This window comes from Diadema antillarum, unplaced genomic scaffold (genome assembly GCF_040938485.1).
Source record: "Diadema antillarum isolate AM-2024a unplaced genomic scaffold, OU_Dant_1.0 seq00000946_RagTag, whole genome shotgun sequence".
NCBI lineage: Eukaryota > Metazoa > Echinodermata > Echinoidea > Diadematoida > Diadematidae > Diadema > Diadema antillarum.
Genome location: NW_027271795.1, coordinates 393,899 through 411,655, shown reverse-complemented (window position 1 = coordinate 411,655; position 17,757 = coordinate 393,899). Strand labels below are relative to the sequence as shown.

General features: G+C 37.4%; 2 protein-coding genes across 2 annotated transcripts; one reads left to right on the top strand and one right to left on the bottom strand.

Annotated features, from left to right (window-relative positions):
• Nucleotides 1–102: 102 nt before the first annotated feature.
• On the top strand, nt 103–6,586 carry LOC139741711 (geranylgeranyl transferase type-1 subunit beta-like). The gene is made up of 8 exons (XM_071652300.1): nt 103–226; nt 1,410–1,540; nt 2,662–2,729; nt 2,980–3,134; nt 3,931–4,063; nt 4,651–4,696; nt 5,268–5,452; nt 6,126–6,586. The coding sequence occupies exons 1-8, from the start codon at nt 108–110 to the stop codon at nt 6,393–6,395; spliced, it is 1,107 nt and encodes a 368-aa protein (XP_071508401.1). The 5' UTR covers nt 103–107; the 3' UTR covers nt 6,396–6,586.
• An 8,279-nt stretch (nt 6,587–14,865) lies between these two features.
• On the bottom strand, nt 14,866–17,516 carry LOC139741710 (uncharacterized). Its single transcript, XM_071652299.1, has 2 exons — nt 16,924–17,516; nt 14,866–15,897 (listed from the first exon to the last, which is right to left on the bottom strand). Exons 1-2 carry the CDS (start codon nt 17,349–17,351, stop codon nt 15,129–15,131), a joined length of 1,197 nt encoding a protein of 398 aa, XP_071508400.1. The 5' UTR covers nt 17,352–17,516; the 3' UTR covers nt 14,866–15,128.
• Nucleotides 17,517–17,757: the final 241 nt, after the last annotated feature.

Below are 17,757 nucleotides of genomic sequence, written 5' to 3'. Positions count from 1 at the left end.
GTGCAGATGGTGACGCGGCGTTCCCTACTACTCCTTTTCTCTATCTTTTCATCTCCTGCTGCTGTTAGCACTGCCACTGGCCGGTGTCTTTTGTGTTGGGAGTGAAAATGGACGAAGCTGTTGAGGATTACAGCGATGCTGTAATAGCAAGCAAGCGTCACGTTAAATTTTTCCAAAGATGTCTTCAAGTTCTACCGTGCAGTTATTCGTCTTTGGATACGAGCAGGTAGAAAACAGACTTTCAATGTCATCTTCATGTGTGTTCTAGTCCCGTGTGCTGAAATATATGTGTGTGTTTGGCTACGGAGCTACACAGCTACTGACTAGGACTAGCATTATATAGGTCTAGTAACTTGGCTTTCCATATTTGCAACAAAGTGCAGTGCAAGGGTTTTATCATGTTTCGGAATAGTGAAAGTACAAACTTTCTATGACATCTCTCGAGATTATATGTTCTTCAAAGAAATCGTTGCAATTTAAAAATGCAAAAATGATTCTGCCAAATATCCACATTTTTTGTGATTTTCAGTGGGAAATATATTTTTATATATTTGGTTTGTGTTAGTCTGTTACTGTCACACAGACAGTTCCAGTTTGTAGTAGTGGCTTGCTTGTTTGCTTCTTCTTCTTCTTCTTCTTTAATCTTCAAAGGGTTGTATAAATGCAGCTTGTCACGAAGATGAATATGACTTGTGTGCACGATAAGAGGAGGGGTGTGGGCTTAATCACAAGGTGTGATTTTAAGGTGGGTCATTAAGAGTTCCTTGAACTGTTCAGGTGAGACTGCACAAACTACAGAGCAGGGAAGTTTGTTCCACTCGGGTATGGATCTCTGGGCAAATGCAAATTTGTCGATGTTGCCCCACTGCCCTAGGGCGGTATGTTTGGAAGCACGTGTCGTGATTTTTCCTGGTTTTAGATGAGCTAATTGTAAAAGAATGTATCTGGATGGATTGCAACAAGGTCGTTCGTGATTCTGTATACCATAGTAAGTCTGCTCACAGTACGTCGTGAAGATGGGCTGGGTCATTTCAACTTATTGATCATGCTGGTCACACTGCTCATTCTTCTATAATCAGCTGTGACATAGCGAGCTGCTTGGCGTTGAATCCTTTCCAGTTTTTGAATATCCGAGGCCATATGTGGGTCCCAGACACTACAGCAATATTCCAGGTGAGGTTGTACAAGGGACTTAATGAAAATTCTGTTTGACTGCAGATTTCATCTTAAATTCATTGAGGAATATCTACATCTTTCTAGTCAATGCAGTCTCATGCATGGTGCAAGATGTTGCACTAGTTGTTAAATCAAAAGCAGTTTCCTCACAATTGCAGAGTCCTTAGTTTTCAATAAGTCTTGTTTCTGCCTTCAAAACTGAAATATATATTTCAATGTGTTTTTGTTCTCAGATTGACGGTAGCATTCTTTGCACTATCGGGTCTCGACATCCTCGGCTCCCTTGATATCGTTGAGGCAGAGAAACAGGAAATCATTAATTGGATCTACTCCCTGCAGGTTCTACCTGACACTGCCAACTCAGGCAAGTTGCATGTTAACTACGAGACTTTGGTATTGAGTCATTTTATGACTCACCCTTGTTGTTTTTGTTGTTGCATGTTGGTTTGCTATTTGATATCACCAGAAGTAAAGGATTTAAAAGCCATTGCAAATTGCAATTCAAAACCGCTGAGGGATTTGAAGTCCTTCTCTGTGGCTGTCTCTAAGCTAAGCAAATCATCTGAAAATGTTGAGGGGATGAGTAAAAGCCAGACATTCTTCAAAGAAACAAGCTACATATGTAAGGCTGAATCAAACTGTGTCATTTGGACTAGTAGTTGTGATTTTATTGACCAGTACTCCTGTAACAGCTGGAGTAAACAGTTTCTGTCAATAAGTCATTTTATACAAGAGAACAGGGCCTATTTTCAATTTTAGATTTGTTTGATTTTCATGATATAACTTTTCAGCCTATAAAACACTTCGAAAATGTTGATCTCTAGAGACTCATAAAAGTTGTTGTTTTTTTCTTCAAAGTGATACAACAAAATTAGTTTTATTTTTAACACTTGAAGTTTTATTTGAATTCTCAAGCACACTTGGAATTGCACGACATTGTGTTATGGTAGTTAATTGGTACAAACAACAGTGTTGATGCAGTGTTTTTGTGTGTTATCAATGCACTGAATTTAGTCAAATTTCCATCATTCAACAATGTTGCAAATGTTCAGGGGATCCTCACTTTGGTAAAACCCAACACACAACCATCAATATCACTTTTTAAAAACTGCAATGTTGTGTTCCTTGTATGTTTGTCTTGTTTTGTTTACCTGGGAGGGATACACAAGGCAGTGTTGCCATACCCACTAGATGATACAATAGTGTACTACACGTTTGCAGTAGATTCACCAAATTTCACCATTTCCAAGCTGTCTCAATTCATTTTGATGCCAGGCATATGTAGGTGTAGATATTGTATTAAAACAGTGAAGACAAGTGTTCCATTTCAATCAGAGTATTGTTTCTTTCAGAAAGCCGTAGAGCAAAATTTGTTTTTCCATGATAGCTGTGGCAGCTTTAGCAAGAAATTTTCATCACTTTTTCTCTTCTGGTATCTGAAACACATAATCATCAGTCACATAATCCTTTTGATTTGATCAACAGAGGAGTCTTTATCACGATGTGGCTTCAGAGGTTCTTCCACCATTGGAATCAAATACAATCCCTCTCAGGTAAGTAAATATGTGTATGAAGCCAGCCTGGTTTTGATCTTTTTATTTTTATCTGTATGTTTGCATTGTAATAGTTTACTACACTTGTAACAATTAATGATGAGTATGTACAACATTTGTGACTGAGAAAAAAAAGAAGAAGAAAGTTTAATAAAAATGTTACTATTCTTTATGACAGGGAGATCTGTTCATATGTGCTTTAACAACAAATTATTTTGCATTTTGCTAATTTCCATTGTTGTTTTGACAGGATGAAACATCAGTCTTTCATCCGTATGACCTAGGTCATGTGGCGATGACCTACACAGGGCTGGCTTCCCTTATCATCCTTGGTGATGACCTGTCAAGAGTCAACATCCCAGCCATCACAGCAGGCCTGCGAGCTCTACAGCTGGAGGATGGAAGGTAGAATTGTGACCACACCCCACCCCTGGTATAACTGGGGTTAGAGAAAAGAAGAGTTGCAAAGATCAGTTAAAAGAAAAAAAAAATGAATACAGAAAAAAAGCAAGGATAACAGGTTGTGGAAAGTTTAGTGAATGAGACTATTATTTGTGATTGTTTGAGTGTTGATAAATCATGCCATGGATCTCCAAGAGTCTACTCAAAACCCCTAGAAGTGGCTTTATGTAATGAAGAACTGCTCTCCATGCTTCCTGTGTAATATTGCTCAGTTTCATTTTCATTTTGTTTTGCATTTGACTGACTATAATATATCAGATTCCCCATGTCCTACATATGTAACAACTTAAGATGTATGCCAGTGTACCAGGAGTCAAGTAATACAAATCATACAACATATAAGGTGTTGTTGTTGTTGGGTTTTTGTTTTTGCTTGTGTGTGTGTGTGTGTGCATGTGCAGAACAATTCCAGAATTGTAGAGAAGTGACACCACAGTGACACTCATGTGCCTGCCTCTTAACCCACTCATATTTGCAACTTACATTTTCATTCAGTGTCATTCACTGTCTATTTGTTTTAAATATGCACCATTATTAAGAGGATGAATGCCATGCATTGTTTTTGCAAGTCCCAGGATTGACAAGCTACATGTATGACAGATTGTTTTCAAAAGACATTCTAATTGGAATGAGAGATCTCCTGACTCTTTGGCTGATGAGTACAATTTGTTACCTTGTGCCCTCGGTAAATGAATAGCATGTTAACATGATGCTGCCCCAATATCATCTTTATCCCCAGTTTCTCTGCACTGGAGAACGGCAGCGAAAATGATATGCGCTTTGTCTTCTGTGCCTGCTGCATCAGCTACATGCTGCAAGACTGGTCGGGAATCGACCAGGACAAGGCCGTCGCATTCATCCAGAACTCACTGGTGAGTCTACTGTGCAGTTGATTGGAGCAAACACAAATTGTTTGCATCAAGAGAGTGGAGAGTGATTCGTACAGTCCCATGCAGCTGTCAAATCTTCACCTCTTTCTTACTATTTCATTTGCCGTTGACTTGTGTATGGTGGTCATGAAATGCAAAATGACAATCACAAATTATTATGTCAGTTTTATAGGTTGGGAAAATAGAACGAAAACAAAAGACTCTACCAAGTACCCTGGTATTGTATGAATATTGTGGACTTTGACCCTTGCATAATGGAACAAAATCTATCCACATTTTTTCCACATCATGTTTGTAGATTCAACATTGTTCCTTGGAGGAAAAAAAAATGTTATTTTCTGTGTGCAATGTCAACATTTGAAAACAAAGACAATATTCAGAGGACTATTGACACATATAGTGCTCGTTATGATCTATTCAATATTATATATGATGCTGCTCAGGAGTTTGTTCGTTTGCCCTTTTTTTTCTTCTTTTTTTCATATGAAGATCAGTGTCGTACTCTATGTTTGTTGTCTGTTTGTTTGTTTCCTTGTTTTTGTTTTTTGTTTTTTTTTTTTAAATCTCAGACTCATGATTTTGGGATTGGACAAGGACCGGGGCAAGAAGGTCATGGTAAGTAAGAAAGTGAAAAACACCCAACTATTAAGCAAGCAAGCAAGCAAGAGAAGAGATATTAATGCATGCATCTATGTATGCACACAACAAGTTAACAAATCTTCAAAACATTGTCAAGGGGAAATTTAAAAAAAACAAAACAAAATGTGAAATTCCACTGATCAAAGACAATATAGAATTGAATGACCTTGTATTTGTAATCTTGATTCTGTGCTTAAACAAATTCTGAAGCATTCTGCATTATCAATCTTCATTCAGAACATATGAGTAACTTTGTGCTTTCTGTTTAATTGAAGTACTGTCTTCTATTCATGTACATGTATAGATATTGTACAAGGAGCTTTGTTTTATTCATTTAGAGATTAATCTCGATTGCCTAAATTAATGCCACAATAAGTCCTACTGAGGTATACCTGTTAGGTTGGAGATTCTGAGCTAGGTCCACCCTGTCCAAGGGAAGCAAACATTTCACATTATGCAATCGATATATGTTATATTCGCCCTTTTTTTGACAAATTGATTTTGGAAAGCTAGTCTCTCTCTCTCTGCCCCAACCCTTTATCACCAGGTGGAACCACATTTTGTGCAATAGCCTCGCTGGTCCTCATGGGGCGGCTGGAGACTGCCTTCACAGAGAGGCAGCTGGAAGGGCTCAAGAGGTGGTGCCTCTTCCGCCAGCAGTCAGGGTTCAACGGACGCCCCAACAAGAAGACAGACACCTGCTACTCCTTCTGGGTAGGATCCACCTTGAAGGTGAGCCACACGAGAGTGGCAAACATTTTACCTCGTACACTAGGTTTCTGTTTGAACATTTGTGAAACATTCTCAGGGCTTTACATGTGCATTAAAATGGACTATCTTTATCATTCCAAAGTCAATCTAATTATTTTTTTTTTAAACTCTGTCCATGCCACCAGCCACAGTTCTGCATAAGATGTAAGTGGTGTTTAAAGACAGCAGTCTTTAGGTACTTAATTTGTCGTTAATAGGTAATTTACTGTGGTCATCCATGTTTGTCTTTCTTCAGTCCCCATATTCAATTTTCATTGGATTTCTTTATTTCTGATGAGCTTAAATTTTCACCAATTCGTTACTGCAGTGTTACTGCTTTGATTCATGGTAGCTTTTTTTCAAGGTTGGTTGGTTGGTTAACTTCTCCTGGGAGAATGAAATAGTCATGAAAACAGTAATGTTTTCTTGCACCCTGAAAGCTGTCTGGATATGAATGGCTGCGACATTTCTTGCAACTCCAAATAAAGACTTGATGGTAATAGCCCACTCTAAGCAAGCAGCTGATAGTTTTGAAATTGAATGGCATAGTACCACAGACTTGTCTCTGCCTGTATTGATAGCATGCTTGACAGACAGCGACGGAAGCACCATGTCCAAAATCAAATAATCGTATGAACTCTCTTGTCATTGGCAGCTACTAGGGGTCTTTGACATGATAGACTTCAGGTGGAACAGAAACTATGTCCTCTCCACCGAGGATACATCGATGGGCGGCTTTGCCAAGTGGCCAGACTACCACCCGGATGCTCTTCACGGATACCTGGGCCTCTGCGGCCTCTCCATGATGGGTGAGGAGGGGCTGCTCCCAATCCATCCAGCCCTCAACATCACCCAGCGAGCAGCAGACCACCTCCATAGTGTACACAACAAGTGGAAAAGTGGTGACGATGCACACAAAAGATGAGGCCGGCTCCAATGCAGTGACGTCTTGTACAGAGAGAAGATAATAACAACTAGTGGATTTATTTTATACAAATATGTTTGTTGTGCTCTGTAGTCCTGTAGGATTGCATTGTTGATTTTGGGTACTGGCCAGTCATCTTGATCTCTTTTAACTGTTCTTCAAAAAGCCACTCATCATTCCATCTTCAGGTTGGTGTGCTTCAAGTTGTGATTATTACTGTGTGTTCCTCAGCTGATTGTGAGCAACATAAACAAAAGGCTTGAAGTTTTCAATATATTGAATACATGAATGACAATTTGTATGATTGCATTATTATTACAGTATCATATTCCCTTTGTCCCATAGTTGCGCTTCTGAGAACAATAGGGAGCTTTAGAATTTTGCGACAGGGATGTTCAGAGGGAAAAACCTGTTCTGAGCATACGCAGAATCGCTTATCAAATTCGATCTATTTATAGCTTGCATTTTCTAAGTTTGCACTACACATTCTGGGCTATTTTTACATCCGCTCAATTCACGACGTAGAGTGCTACTTGATGCTTAGATCATAATGGGGGTGCCATTTTATTTTGTATAGGTTGCGTCTCCACTTAATCTAAAGCTAATTTCCAGCATGACGCAGGGAGAGAGGAGAATGTCCAATGCACTCGTCTCAAATGTCTGCGCAGCAAATCTAAAGTTCCCTAATAGTCAAAGGAAGAAGCGACCCATTGGCTGCAGTATTACCTGCGAGGCTTGGGTAACTACCTACAACAGATGCGCTACAAATCTGATAGGATTCCCACCTAAAACAAAAGACAATTTAAAATATATAGTCAATTACTATGTACAAATCAACTTTCTTGCAGTTTCTTTGTTAAATGGCAGACAACATGAGCAAAGCAGTAAAAAAAAAATCATGATTTTTTTTTTTTCAGAAATCAAACTACCATGTGATTATGCAATGACATGTTAGGATTCACATTATAGAATTTCCTTTTTTATCACTTTTTAGGTGCTAATTAATTATTTATGAAATCTTCATTTATGAATTGTAAACGAAAAAGTAATTAAAATCTTCATTTTCTGTAGAATTTTTTTCTTTTTGTATATCTCCTCCCTGGTTTTAAAGTTTTGTCATTATCTTATACTACTTTAACTCTAGGTTTGTTTATGTAGCCTAAACTGTAACTTGTGAAAATTAAAAGCAAGTGAATAGTACTATTTGCTAGCTTTGTCACTGTTCTTCCTCCATCAATATGTATTTCTTGTTATTTGTGCCTCCTTCCAGAAAATACAGTGGTCATCCCAAGGTTACTTTCCTTCCCCCTTCTACCTCTTCCCTAACCCCCATCCCTTAGTCAGGCTATGCAATATTGCTGAAAGTACAAATCCATGTCATTTTCAGTTGATTTTATATAAAAGCGTGTAAAAGGTTGTACCTATAAAGGTGGTGCACAGTGTATGAAAATCAGAGAAGAGGAAGTGATAATATGAAAGGCATGTAGTTGACAGATTTGATTAAATCTCCACACATGTCACATGGGATGCACATAGAATAGCAAATTATCAATGTCGTGATATCATTGCCTCCACCACTCACCTTTTATTTGGCACATTTTTTTTCAGACTCGCAATATGGCAATTTTGAAATAGTAAAATATGACCTACCTTCTTGTCAGACAATGCATGTAGAATAATCTTTACCAGGGTATACAGAAGTCTTACAAAGCAATTGACAGAATTTTGCATGACTAGCTAAATGCAGTTTGTGATTAATGTCACATACAAAATGCTTGGTATACAGTTGTTGGTGATGAGATCTTTATCTCACTAATCTGCTTAGAGCCTGCCTTTGTGATCAATATTATGATTCACTGATGACATTTGAATTTAAAGGTGTCATGACTTCTCTAGTTTCCAACTGAATTTAATGTCAGTTTCACTATTGTATGTGTGTAATATTTCATGTTTGCGTCGTTCCAAATGCATTTAGTTTGAAAATGGCTCAAACATGTACTTGAAAAGGTATCACAAGGTACTACAAAATTATCTGCATTTTTTTTAAATTATATATACAATATATGAATGGTGCCACTTTCAGTGGTGCATCAAAGGTGAAAATACCTGTATGTTTGTGATGTTACAGTGGATCCCCAATTGAAATATAATTGCCTTCTTTAAAAGAATGTATATGTGTTGATGTGACAGGGGATGTCTCGTCCTGCTTGTTGGAATGCCTTAAAAGAAAACCCGGGCCTTATGTGAGGTAGGGAAGGACCGAGCGAAAATTCTGCACACTATGTTCTGAGCAGTTCATTCTATGCTGACATGTTGCAGTGTACTCCCATTATAATGAAGTCTTCGGGACCAGCGGTTTTCTTCCATTGTATAGAAATGTTGTCATATACCGAAGAGTATAGAGTGTAAGCATATGTAAAATAATAATTTTTTGACCTGAATTTTTATTTTGTTGTAACAAGAATTTCGTTATAACCTTGTTCATTATAACGGGAGTGCACTGTACTGTTCAGTGTTGTCATGGATGTAGAAAGGTGCTTCAAATTTTGAGAGTATTTGCCATGTTTTAGAGAAGACAGAATGCGAACTTTTAACTGAACTGACGGCTCTATAAATGTCTCAACCTGAATGAAGAAGCAATGCCCTGTTTGTTTGTTTGTTTGTTTGACACCTATTAGTAACTGAATGCAAAGTGAAAATTGAAATGAAGTTCTTTTTTTAAGGTTAAAATAGTAATCTTCAAAGGAAAGTACAGGTTCATGTAATTTATGTGGATCACTCATAAAGCTGACTGTTTAGCAAGATGGAGAGTGCGTGAAGATTCAGCCTGAATTAGGAACTGTAAGAGAGAAAAAAAATGAAGAAATGCAATGAAATCATCATGTGACTTTGACCCACTGGCTTTAAACAGGCTTTGCAGGTGAAAAAAAGATTTGATTAGGATTTTAGAAAACAAGCAAAGAGATGAGGTCTCTATCAGACAAACATAGAGCTTGGAAGTTATGTTGAAATCTTCTCTTTGATAAAAGCACTGAATGAAATACAAACCTGAAGAAACAAGCACGTCAACATGTTTGCAACTAAAGTCGATCTCTGAATTTGCACACTAACAGTTTTAAAGAATGTTTGACTTGTGGTAACGTGTCCGTCGAGTTGATAAAGGAAGGATGTTTTCTTCCATGTCATCTCGTATTTGTGTTGGACTTGCTGTACTTTCAGGGCTAGGCAAAACTTGTGTTTATACAGGCAAGTGGCTGTAAAATCTTTGGGGTGTAGTTTGAAGATAAAGTGGAAGTTAATGGGAAATGTGGAACTTTGCGGTCTAGTTCAGTAGAAAAATGAATGAAGTGGCAGCTGAAGCATGAAGACAGTACAGTGGAAATGTTGAAACAAAATTGTCAAGCTGCAAATATAGATGCCTTTTCTGGTAGACTGTAGATAGAGAAGCAAGAGTCGATATACAGTAATGTCATCACATGCTTTTAAAATGCAACAGTGGAGTGTGAGATGTTATGTTAAGGACAGGGCCTTGTGTACCAGTTTACAGTGTGATGCAGCTACAGTCGACCTTGCCTAAGTTAAATCTATGTGGACTGAAGAAATAGCTTCGACTTATAGAAATTTGACTTAGGAGGGATTAAAAATCAATAGAGTATAAAGAGAAGAGGACTTGAAAAGACCTTTGACTTAGGCGATTATTTGACTTATGCGAGTTGACTGTAGTAATGTCAGTCATGCAGAGAGATGTATGGCAGGCCAGTCGGAACAAATGGCTCATTATGGAAGGGCAACCTCGTATGACAGTGGACCAAGGACAAAGTATGAAGTTTTTGAATGATGTAATGAAAAATGGAATAAATCTATGGGTGAAATATTATGTGTACAGTGCAATTCGACTGATAAGAGTTGGGAAATGAATTTGAATCTTGCTTCATCAAAATCGCATAATACACAATAACTGTTCTTGACTTACAGATACATAATGATGAAACGTGTAACCTTTTAGAAGTATTAGAAACAATATCAAAACTCTACAGTTTAATGCTCTTCTCTACAATACAGGAGGTATGACATGACTGCACGGCAAGATCCTTCTTGTATTTTCAGCTCTGAAGATTTTACATTATCACGTTCAAAAACCCAGGAGAAATTAAGCTGCTGTACAAAAATGTCTGCACAGTTTCTCTTGTAAGACAGTACCGGTATTCTGTTAAAGCTTAGTTAACATATCTCATAATGTTTGTGTATAGATTTTCATTCCATTGTCTGTACTTGCCATACAATTTTATTTTGATCAAAATACCTCACATGTATGAATTTGGTTCAAGCTATGTTGCACCATGTCCATGAAGCAGTGTGCTCTCAGAATTGGGGAGCAATAGCCTACAAAATCTTGAACAAGAATCAACTGAAGGATTCAATTTCTCTCTGCTCTGAAATTGTGTGTCTGTTATGTGTAAAACATCATTACTAAGGACTTGCTGACTGACTGACTGACTGACTAACTGAAGAATAAGAATAAAAAAAACCAAAACATGTTGGTCGACATGTGCTGATGAGGTGATCGTGTTATGCTGTGTGAAGTTGACTCTACACATACAGCTGTAGCAGCTATGTGAATGTATTGTATGATGTGCACTAATCTATGCATACATAAGAAAGTTGTGTGTCTTGTGTTGTATAAGCAACATATGGCAGTGCGGCTGTAATTAGATGTATATTGTGTCTCTAGAGAGCAAAGAAAAAAACAGGGAAAAAAAGACTTAGTGTCATAAGTCCATGACTAAAAATATTGAATGTGTATTTTCAATTCATATGTGTAAAAGAAATATGTTTTTCTTTTAGCGACTTGTGTCATTAAAGGAAATACATTGCCTATATCTTTGTTTTTCCAGTTACTGTTCTTATGTCCGAGGTGAGAAATAAACTCATATACAATCGAAATCAGACCAAATGTCTGGAATCTTGAGACTTTACAGGTTTTGTGTTCATACAGATACAGATGTACATGTCAATGCTACCACACATCTTCACTTAATTTCAATCTTTCAGCAGATATCATACATATCCTTCCCTTCAAATCATTGTAGAATTGTAACAATTTGGCAATGATTCTAAGGAGAAAGGTGGTTGTGTGTCAATCTTTATTTCGACAATATAATATAATAGATTATATATACAGCGTATATATAATCTTTACATGGAGTTATGGTACACTGTGTTTTAAGAGTTGTATTATATATATTTTCAACAAAACTTTAATATACCAACAGTATTGGTTTCAAATTATGAGGAATGACATTACCTCAAATCTGCATTATTATGGATATTCCTAAGTTACATATACATAATGTATATACATATACAATATATATATATATATACATATATATAGAGAATATTATATATATATATATATATATATATATATATACACACACATATATAGTATACTGTATATAACTGATCAGTCTTAATGAAATTTCTTGTGTTCTGTCTGATGTTAAAGAAATGCCACTCCACATTGAATTTAACTTCAGTGTGGGGTTGCATGTCAACTTGTGAATGTACAGTTTTATTTGAAGTGAAATCTGAAATGAATTCAAAGATTCAGTTAATGTCAATAAGATGAAATGTTTAAAGATCAGAAGTCAGGATATCCAAGCAGCAAAGTACAATCATACACATGGCTTCTTTTTTTTTTTCTTCAAATTTCACAATTTATTCTTTGGTAAGGGCAATGAATTCACATGAACCCAAGTTGTCATCTTTGCACTGTTTCTGAAACCAGGAAATTTTACATCAGTACATATTCAAATATTTTGATTGGCACATTCTAGACAATTACACTGTACAATAACAAACAACATGGAGTCCTATGTGTATACAGTCTTTGAATAAACAAGGGAGATTATAACCCAAATAGAAGTTTGAATTCAAGCAATTAAAGAACATATCAATGCTATTGTATACAACATGAAATCACATAAACAGGGATGCTACACAGTTGTAACTGTTTCAGTTTTTTTTTTTTTTTTTTTTTAAGTTTTTGCCAAAAATACTGCAGGTTTCATTGGAAAATACTGTCCTAAATTGTATTACCACACATATCTATTGCAGAAAATGAGAAAATACTGTTTTTCCACTGAAATAGTGCCTTTTCAACACTCAGAATACTGCAATGCTGTTTACAAGGTTGGCAGCCCTGCATAAAGACTTAATCATCTACATAATATATCAGTGTAGTCAATGGGTACAGAGACTGTGGATGCCACCAGTAACTGTGATGTTAATTGGAAAACACTCGTCTGCTTATATGCATGAAATGTCACCATCACATCTTCGTACAGTACATTTCCTACATTACTATGTTTTGTACATGACATTTCAATGATACATGTACAGTACACATGTATAAGTTACTAAAATCAGAAGGAAAGAAATGGTCCCTTCATAAATGTCAAGAAAACAAAATACATTTTTCTTACTTCTATGCAAGTCAAAACTCAAGTCAAAACTTTTTACTAACTTCCAGCCTGCAATTCCATGTTCTCTTGTTGGGTTATTTCTCATGAAAGATAAGACTCATCAACAATTTCAGGTCACAAATGTGCCCTTAGTTCATCCCTCCTAAATTCTAGTAAATGTATCTTGACAGTGTACTCATAAAAGTATGTCAAAGAAAGTACAGGGTAGTAAGTTCAGATTGTTTACTATGTCACAGTAAAGAAAAAAAATTAATGAAAAAAAAATTGTCAAAACTTTCAGTCCTCCATCAGTGTGGACAAATGATTTGAATTTCATAAATAACAGTAATTTACTTTTTTGTAAAATACTACTTTCAGGGTTCGAAATTGGCGATGGTCCGCTGGCCATTGGCCACCCAAAATCACGTCGGACTAGCTAAAAATCATAAAATTCTGACGTTACTGGTCCGTCTGGCTTGCCAAAATATTGCTTCAGTGTTAAAATTGATTCTAAGTAGTCCGCCTGGCTAGTTAAAAAAAAAAGTTAAGTGCGACCCCTGCCTTTAATTTTTACTAATGTAGTGTACATGTATAGACGTAGTGGTGGTTTTTTTTTCCAACTTTCACATGCATGTAACTTCCTCGTTTTATTTCCCCAGCCCTATACACTGTATGTCAATGTTGCTGTAATTACTCACAGATATAATGCTCAAATGCATGCATCAACATCATGCTATTTGGCTAGTATAAAATACAACTGTACAAAGTACATGTACCATTAGGTCATTGAAAATTTGTAACATCTATGCATACATACAAAACTGTAACTACATCGCAAACTTGAACAGAACTCCACATGAGAGTATACTCAAAGCTCAATAGAGAAAGTTTCAAAATAAAAGCTGGTATAAAGCACAATACTGTAAAAGTGGAAATTTTTGCGCTGTTGAAATTTTCGCGCATTTCGCGCAACCAGAAACTAGCACGAAAATAAAAGCCCGCGAATATTTTTGCTTGCCATATGTTCCTGTGCGTGACGTCTAGATTCCACGGAATTAAAAACATGCGAAACTCTTCTGACCAGGCCAAGCGCGAAAAATTAGTCGCACGAAAATATCCACTTTTACAGTATGTAGTAGACTGATGAAAGTGGAGTGACATACACCTGTATTGTAGGCGTACAGTACATGATATGAATAAGGCTACTATCATAATGCAAATATGACTGTCTGACAACCACAATTGGTATACACATGTACATGTACAACGTACATGTATGTATAGCATCAACATTGTAATTTGGTGTCCAGCAGACACAGTGCTAGCATCTTGGTCAAGTGACTTTTACAGCATACTACAATGTATGATGGCTGATTACTAAAATGTGTTTAAAACTGCTAACTTTGTGAAAACATTACAGACTACTTAATATGCATTTACAATGCACACACCAGAGGTACGCATTTTGTGTATATCAAGTATGCAGAACTGATATAGGACCATGATATTTTGAGTAAAATAATATGTACCATGCTCTGGATTAGATAATACAGTGTACATGACAGAATTTGAACTGATGTATGCTAAAATTGAATTAGACAATCATATTAACAACACAGTCTTTCAAGGCATTGTCTCCTAAAAAAACAGAAAGTTAAGAATTTGCAGTAGTTATTACTGAAAGAATCGAAGTTTTCCTTAATTATGTGAGAATACTAACTTTCACTTTTCATGAAATTCAAAACATTCTGAATTGAAGCAAGGCTTCCTTTGTTTCATTCAGGATACTTACACACAAAGTTTCAGTTTTCTAGAGACCATTAAGTACAATATTCTGATGGCAAGACATTGGGTGTTGAAGTCTCAACTCAGAATGATGTGAGGATGTAAAATAACATTGTGAGGGATGGTCAATGACAGACAACATTCATGAATGCTGCAATATATCATAAATGAGGAGATTGGGGAAGCTATCCAGGTGATACGGACTGATAGTACTTAACTCAAATTGGCACACAGAATTACTGCATGACCAACCTGTATATTGATATACAGTGTATTATGTGATCAACACACACATACAAAATTGTGGACTATTGAAGATCAGCTAAAAAAAAAATTATTAGGGGTATTTCTGTTTATTTTCATTACAATGAAAGTATATTTTGAAAGCTATCATAACCAAATATTGCATCAAGAATCCAGTCAAATCAATTCAATAATCAATCTTCACTCTCTGTTTGGATAGCATGGCTCTCACCAGAGTTCAGATGCGATACAAAAACTCTCCTTTCTCATTGTAGAAATTGCGACCTTTTTGAAAAATCTGGGGTTTCAAAGTGACCTGCCCCATCAGGCTGTCTATGTTCTCAAAGTCAAATTTGCCAAAAGTAAACTCAGCCTCAGCTTCCGACGGCATTTCCCGCTTACTAGTCATGTAAGACTGCCTCCTCTGATGTTTAGAATTTTGATAACTGTCTTGACTCTGGTCATGTCGGTTTTCGTTCTTCTGGCTATGCTTCTGTGGCAGAGAAATGTCCATGCTCTTTCTTTCTTGCCTACGAGGGGTGCGAGTGCTGGGCAAAGGGGAATCTGCATTAGAACTGTACTTGGTGTAGCTTGTAACATTACTTGGCTTAGTCTGGAGTGCAGTGGATGACTCAGATCTCGATGCAATCTGCTGCATGGCAGGACTCTCCGTTGACTGCACGGCGTCCTGAGAAGCTTTCAATGCAAGGACTTTGGCCGAAGTCTTGCTTGGCAGATATTCAGAGTTCTTTGCAGCAGCACGGTCCTGTTTCGCCCTGACAGCCTTTTTGGGCATGAACCTGCTCTTCAGTACTTTCCTGATAACCTCCTCCTCAACACCAAAGCTTTCTGCTAGCATGGCCACTGACCATTCCTCAGGCTCTTCTTGCTTGAGGTATCTGATCTGCTGAATGGCATCCCATGACAAGGTGCGTTCTCTGGGTGCATTCCTGAACTCTCTCTCCATTCTCGACTTCTGCATGGAGTAGAGCTTTCTCTTCTGATCTCTGTACGAACAAAAAAAGAAAACAATACACAGAAAATCCACTTATTCATTTATAACAATAATAATAATAATAGCTGCTTATATGAAGTTTATGCCTACCAATTATCAACATTTACTCTGTGACATTACAAAAACTTTGCCAATACGAGACTGACGAAACCATAATCACATATCTGTGGTCTTCACAATAAGAATTCAAAATTTCTAGCCCTTGACTCCAAGCCATATTGATCCATAAAGAGTTGGTGTATAGATCTGGTAGGAAACCATTGAGTGTGTGCCCTAGTACCAGTAGAAATATTTAGTCTATTGCTAGCTGCAGTTCTGCTCCCCCTCCCCCACCCTTTATTCTGGGAATGGAGCATTAATATTACACTGGTGTACATGTATGTTTGACCAGGGCCATAGAATTGGAAGGGGGGGGGGGGGCCTCATCTTTCTAGATCATCAAAATGGAAAAAAAAAGGGAAAAAAGGGAAAAAATTGTAGGAAACCATTGAGTGTGTGCCCTAGTACCAGTAGAAATATTTAGTCTATTGCTAATTGTAGCTGCAGTTCTGCTCCCCCTCCCCCACCCTTTATTCTGGGAATGGAGCATTATTACACTGGTGTACATGTATGTTTGACCAGGGCCATAGAATTGGAAGGGGGGGGGGGGGGGGCTCATCTTTCTAGATCATCAAAACGGAAAAAAAGGAAAAAATTGACAAAAGGGGGGGGCGGTGTTACCATCGACTTGACCTTGACACCCCCCTTTGCTGCGTCCCATGGCCCACTTTGATTCCGTTAATAGTCATACTAAGCCGTAGACTACTTTAAGTTGAACATCGTTTTCAGAACCAAGATGTCGTGGAAAGAAAAGGCACCACAAGAGTAATAATATTGTTAATAATCATGGTGTTTACATTTATCACAGCTATTATAAACAGAAATTGTGTCTGTTAATGACCTTTGGAAAATAATTTACAATTACCTACAGTGAATAATCAATGTCAATTATTGAGTAGGTCATACACTGAAATCTCACCTTGCAATTTCTTCAAGTGAATTGTTCGCAACATCTTCATAGTCGAAATACTTGTTCATTGGGTCGGAAAATTTCCTCTCGATGGCACTCTCCTCCTCCGCATTCAAGCCTCTCATTCTTCTCGATAAAATCGAGGAACTGGAAAATCTTCGACACAAAATGCCATCGAAAGTATTCTCATTCAACCGTGGGTTGATAGCAAAGTCGTTGCACCTCATCAATCGAGTATTTCCATGATTGATGTCAACACTGCAAACGATTCTTGGGAGAGCAGTCGTTCGCATTGAAACATTGAGAACATCTCCAGTGGCAGTGCCAGTAGATCCACTGCTCGCACTCCGGCGGATATTACAGCTGGCCTTCCATGGCCACGATGAGAACGACAACTTCTTCGTTCGAAATGCTGAGAAAATAGTAGCTGCTGCCATGTTCGCTGAGGAAATAATGCGATCGTTTACAACCTAGCTCATGGCGTCAACGCTTTATCTCAAAGTAACAGCAATATCACACTACCCCAATGTTGTTTTGGTCAACCGGACATCACTAGTCGATGCATAATGGTCAAGCGCAAGCGAGCCCTCGATTGTTGACATGCTCAGTTTGTGTTGAATAGCTCCAACGTGTAGGTACGACTGCTCGAACACTGCGTTGAACAGTGCTAAATTGCACGTTCCGATTCACGTGTTGACACAATGGAGAAAACGAGACAAGGTCTTGCGCTTATTCGAATTCTATGAATTAAACAAATGAGCAATCATATTTAATTTCACCATTATTTTGATATTAAAATTGTAACGAAAAATATTAATAAATTCTTGTAAAAACTAATTCTAG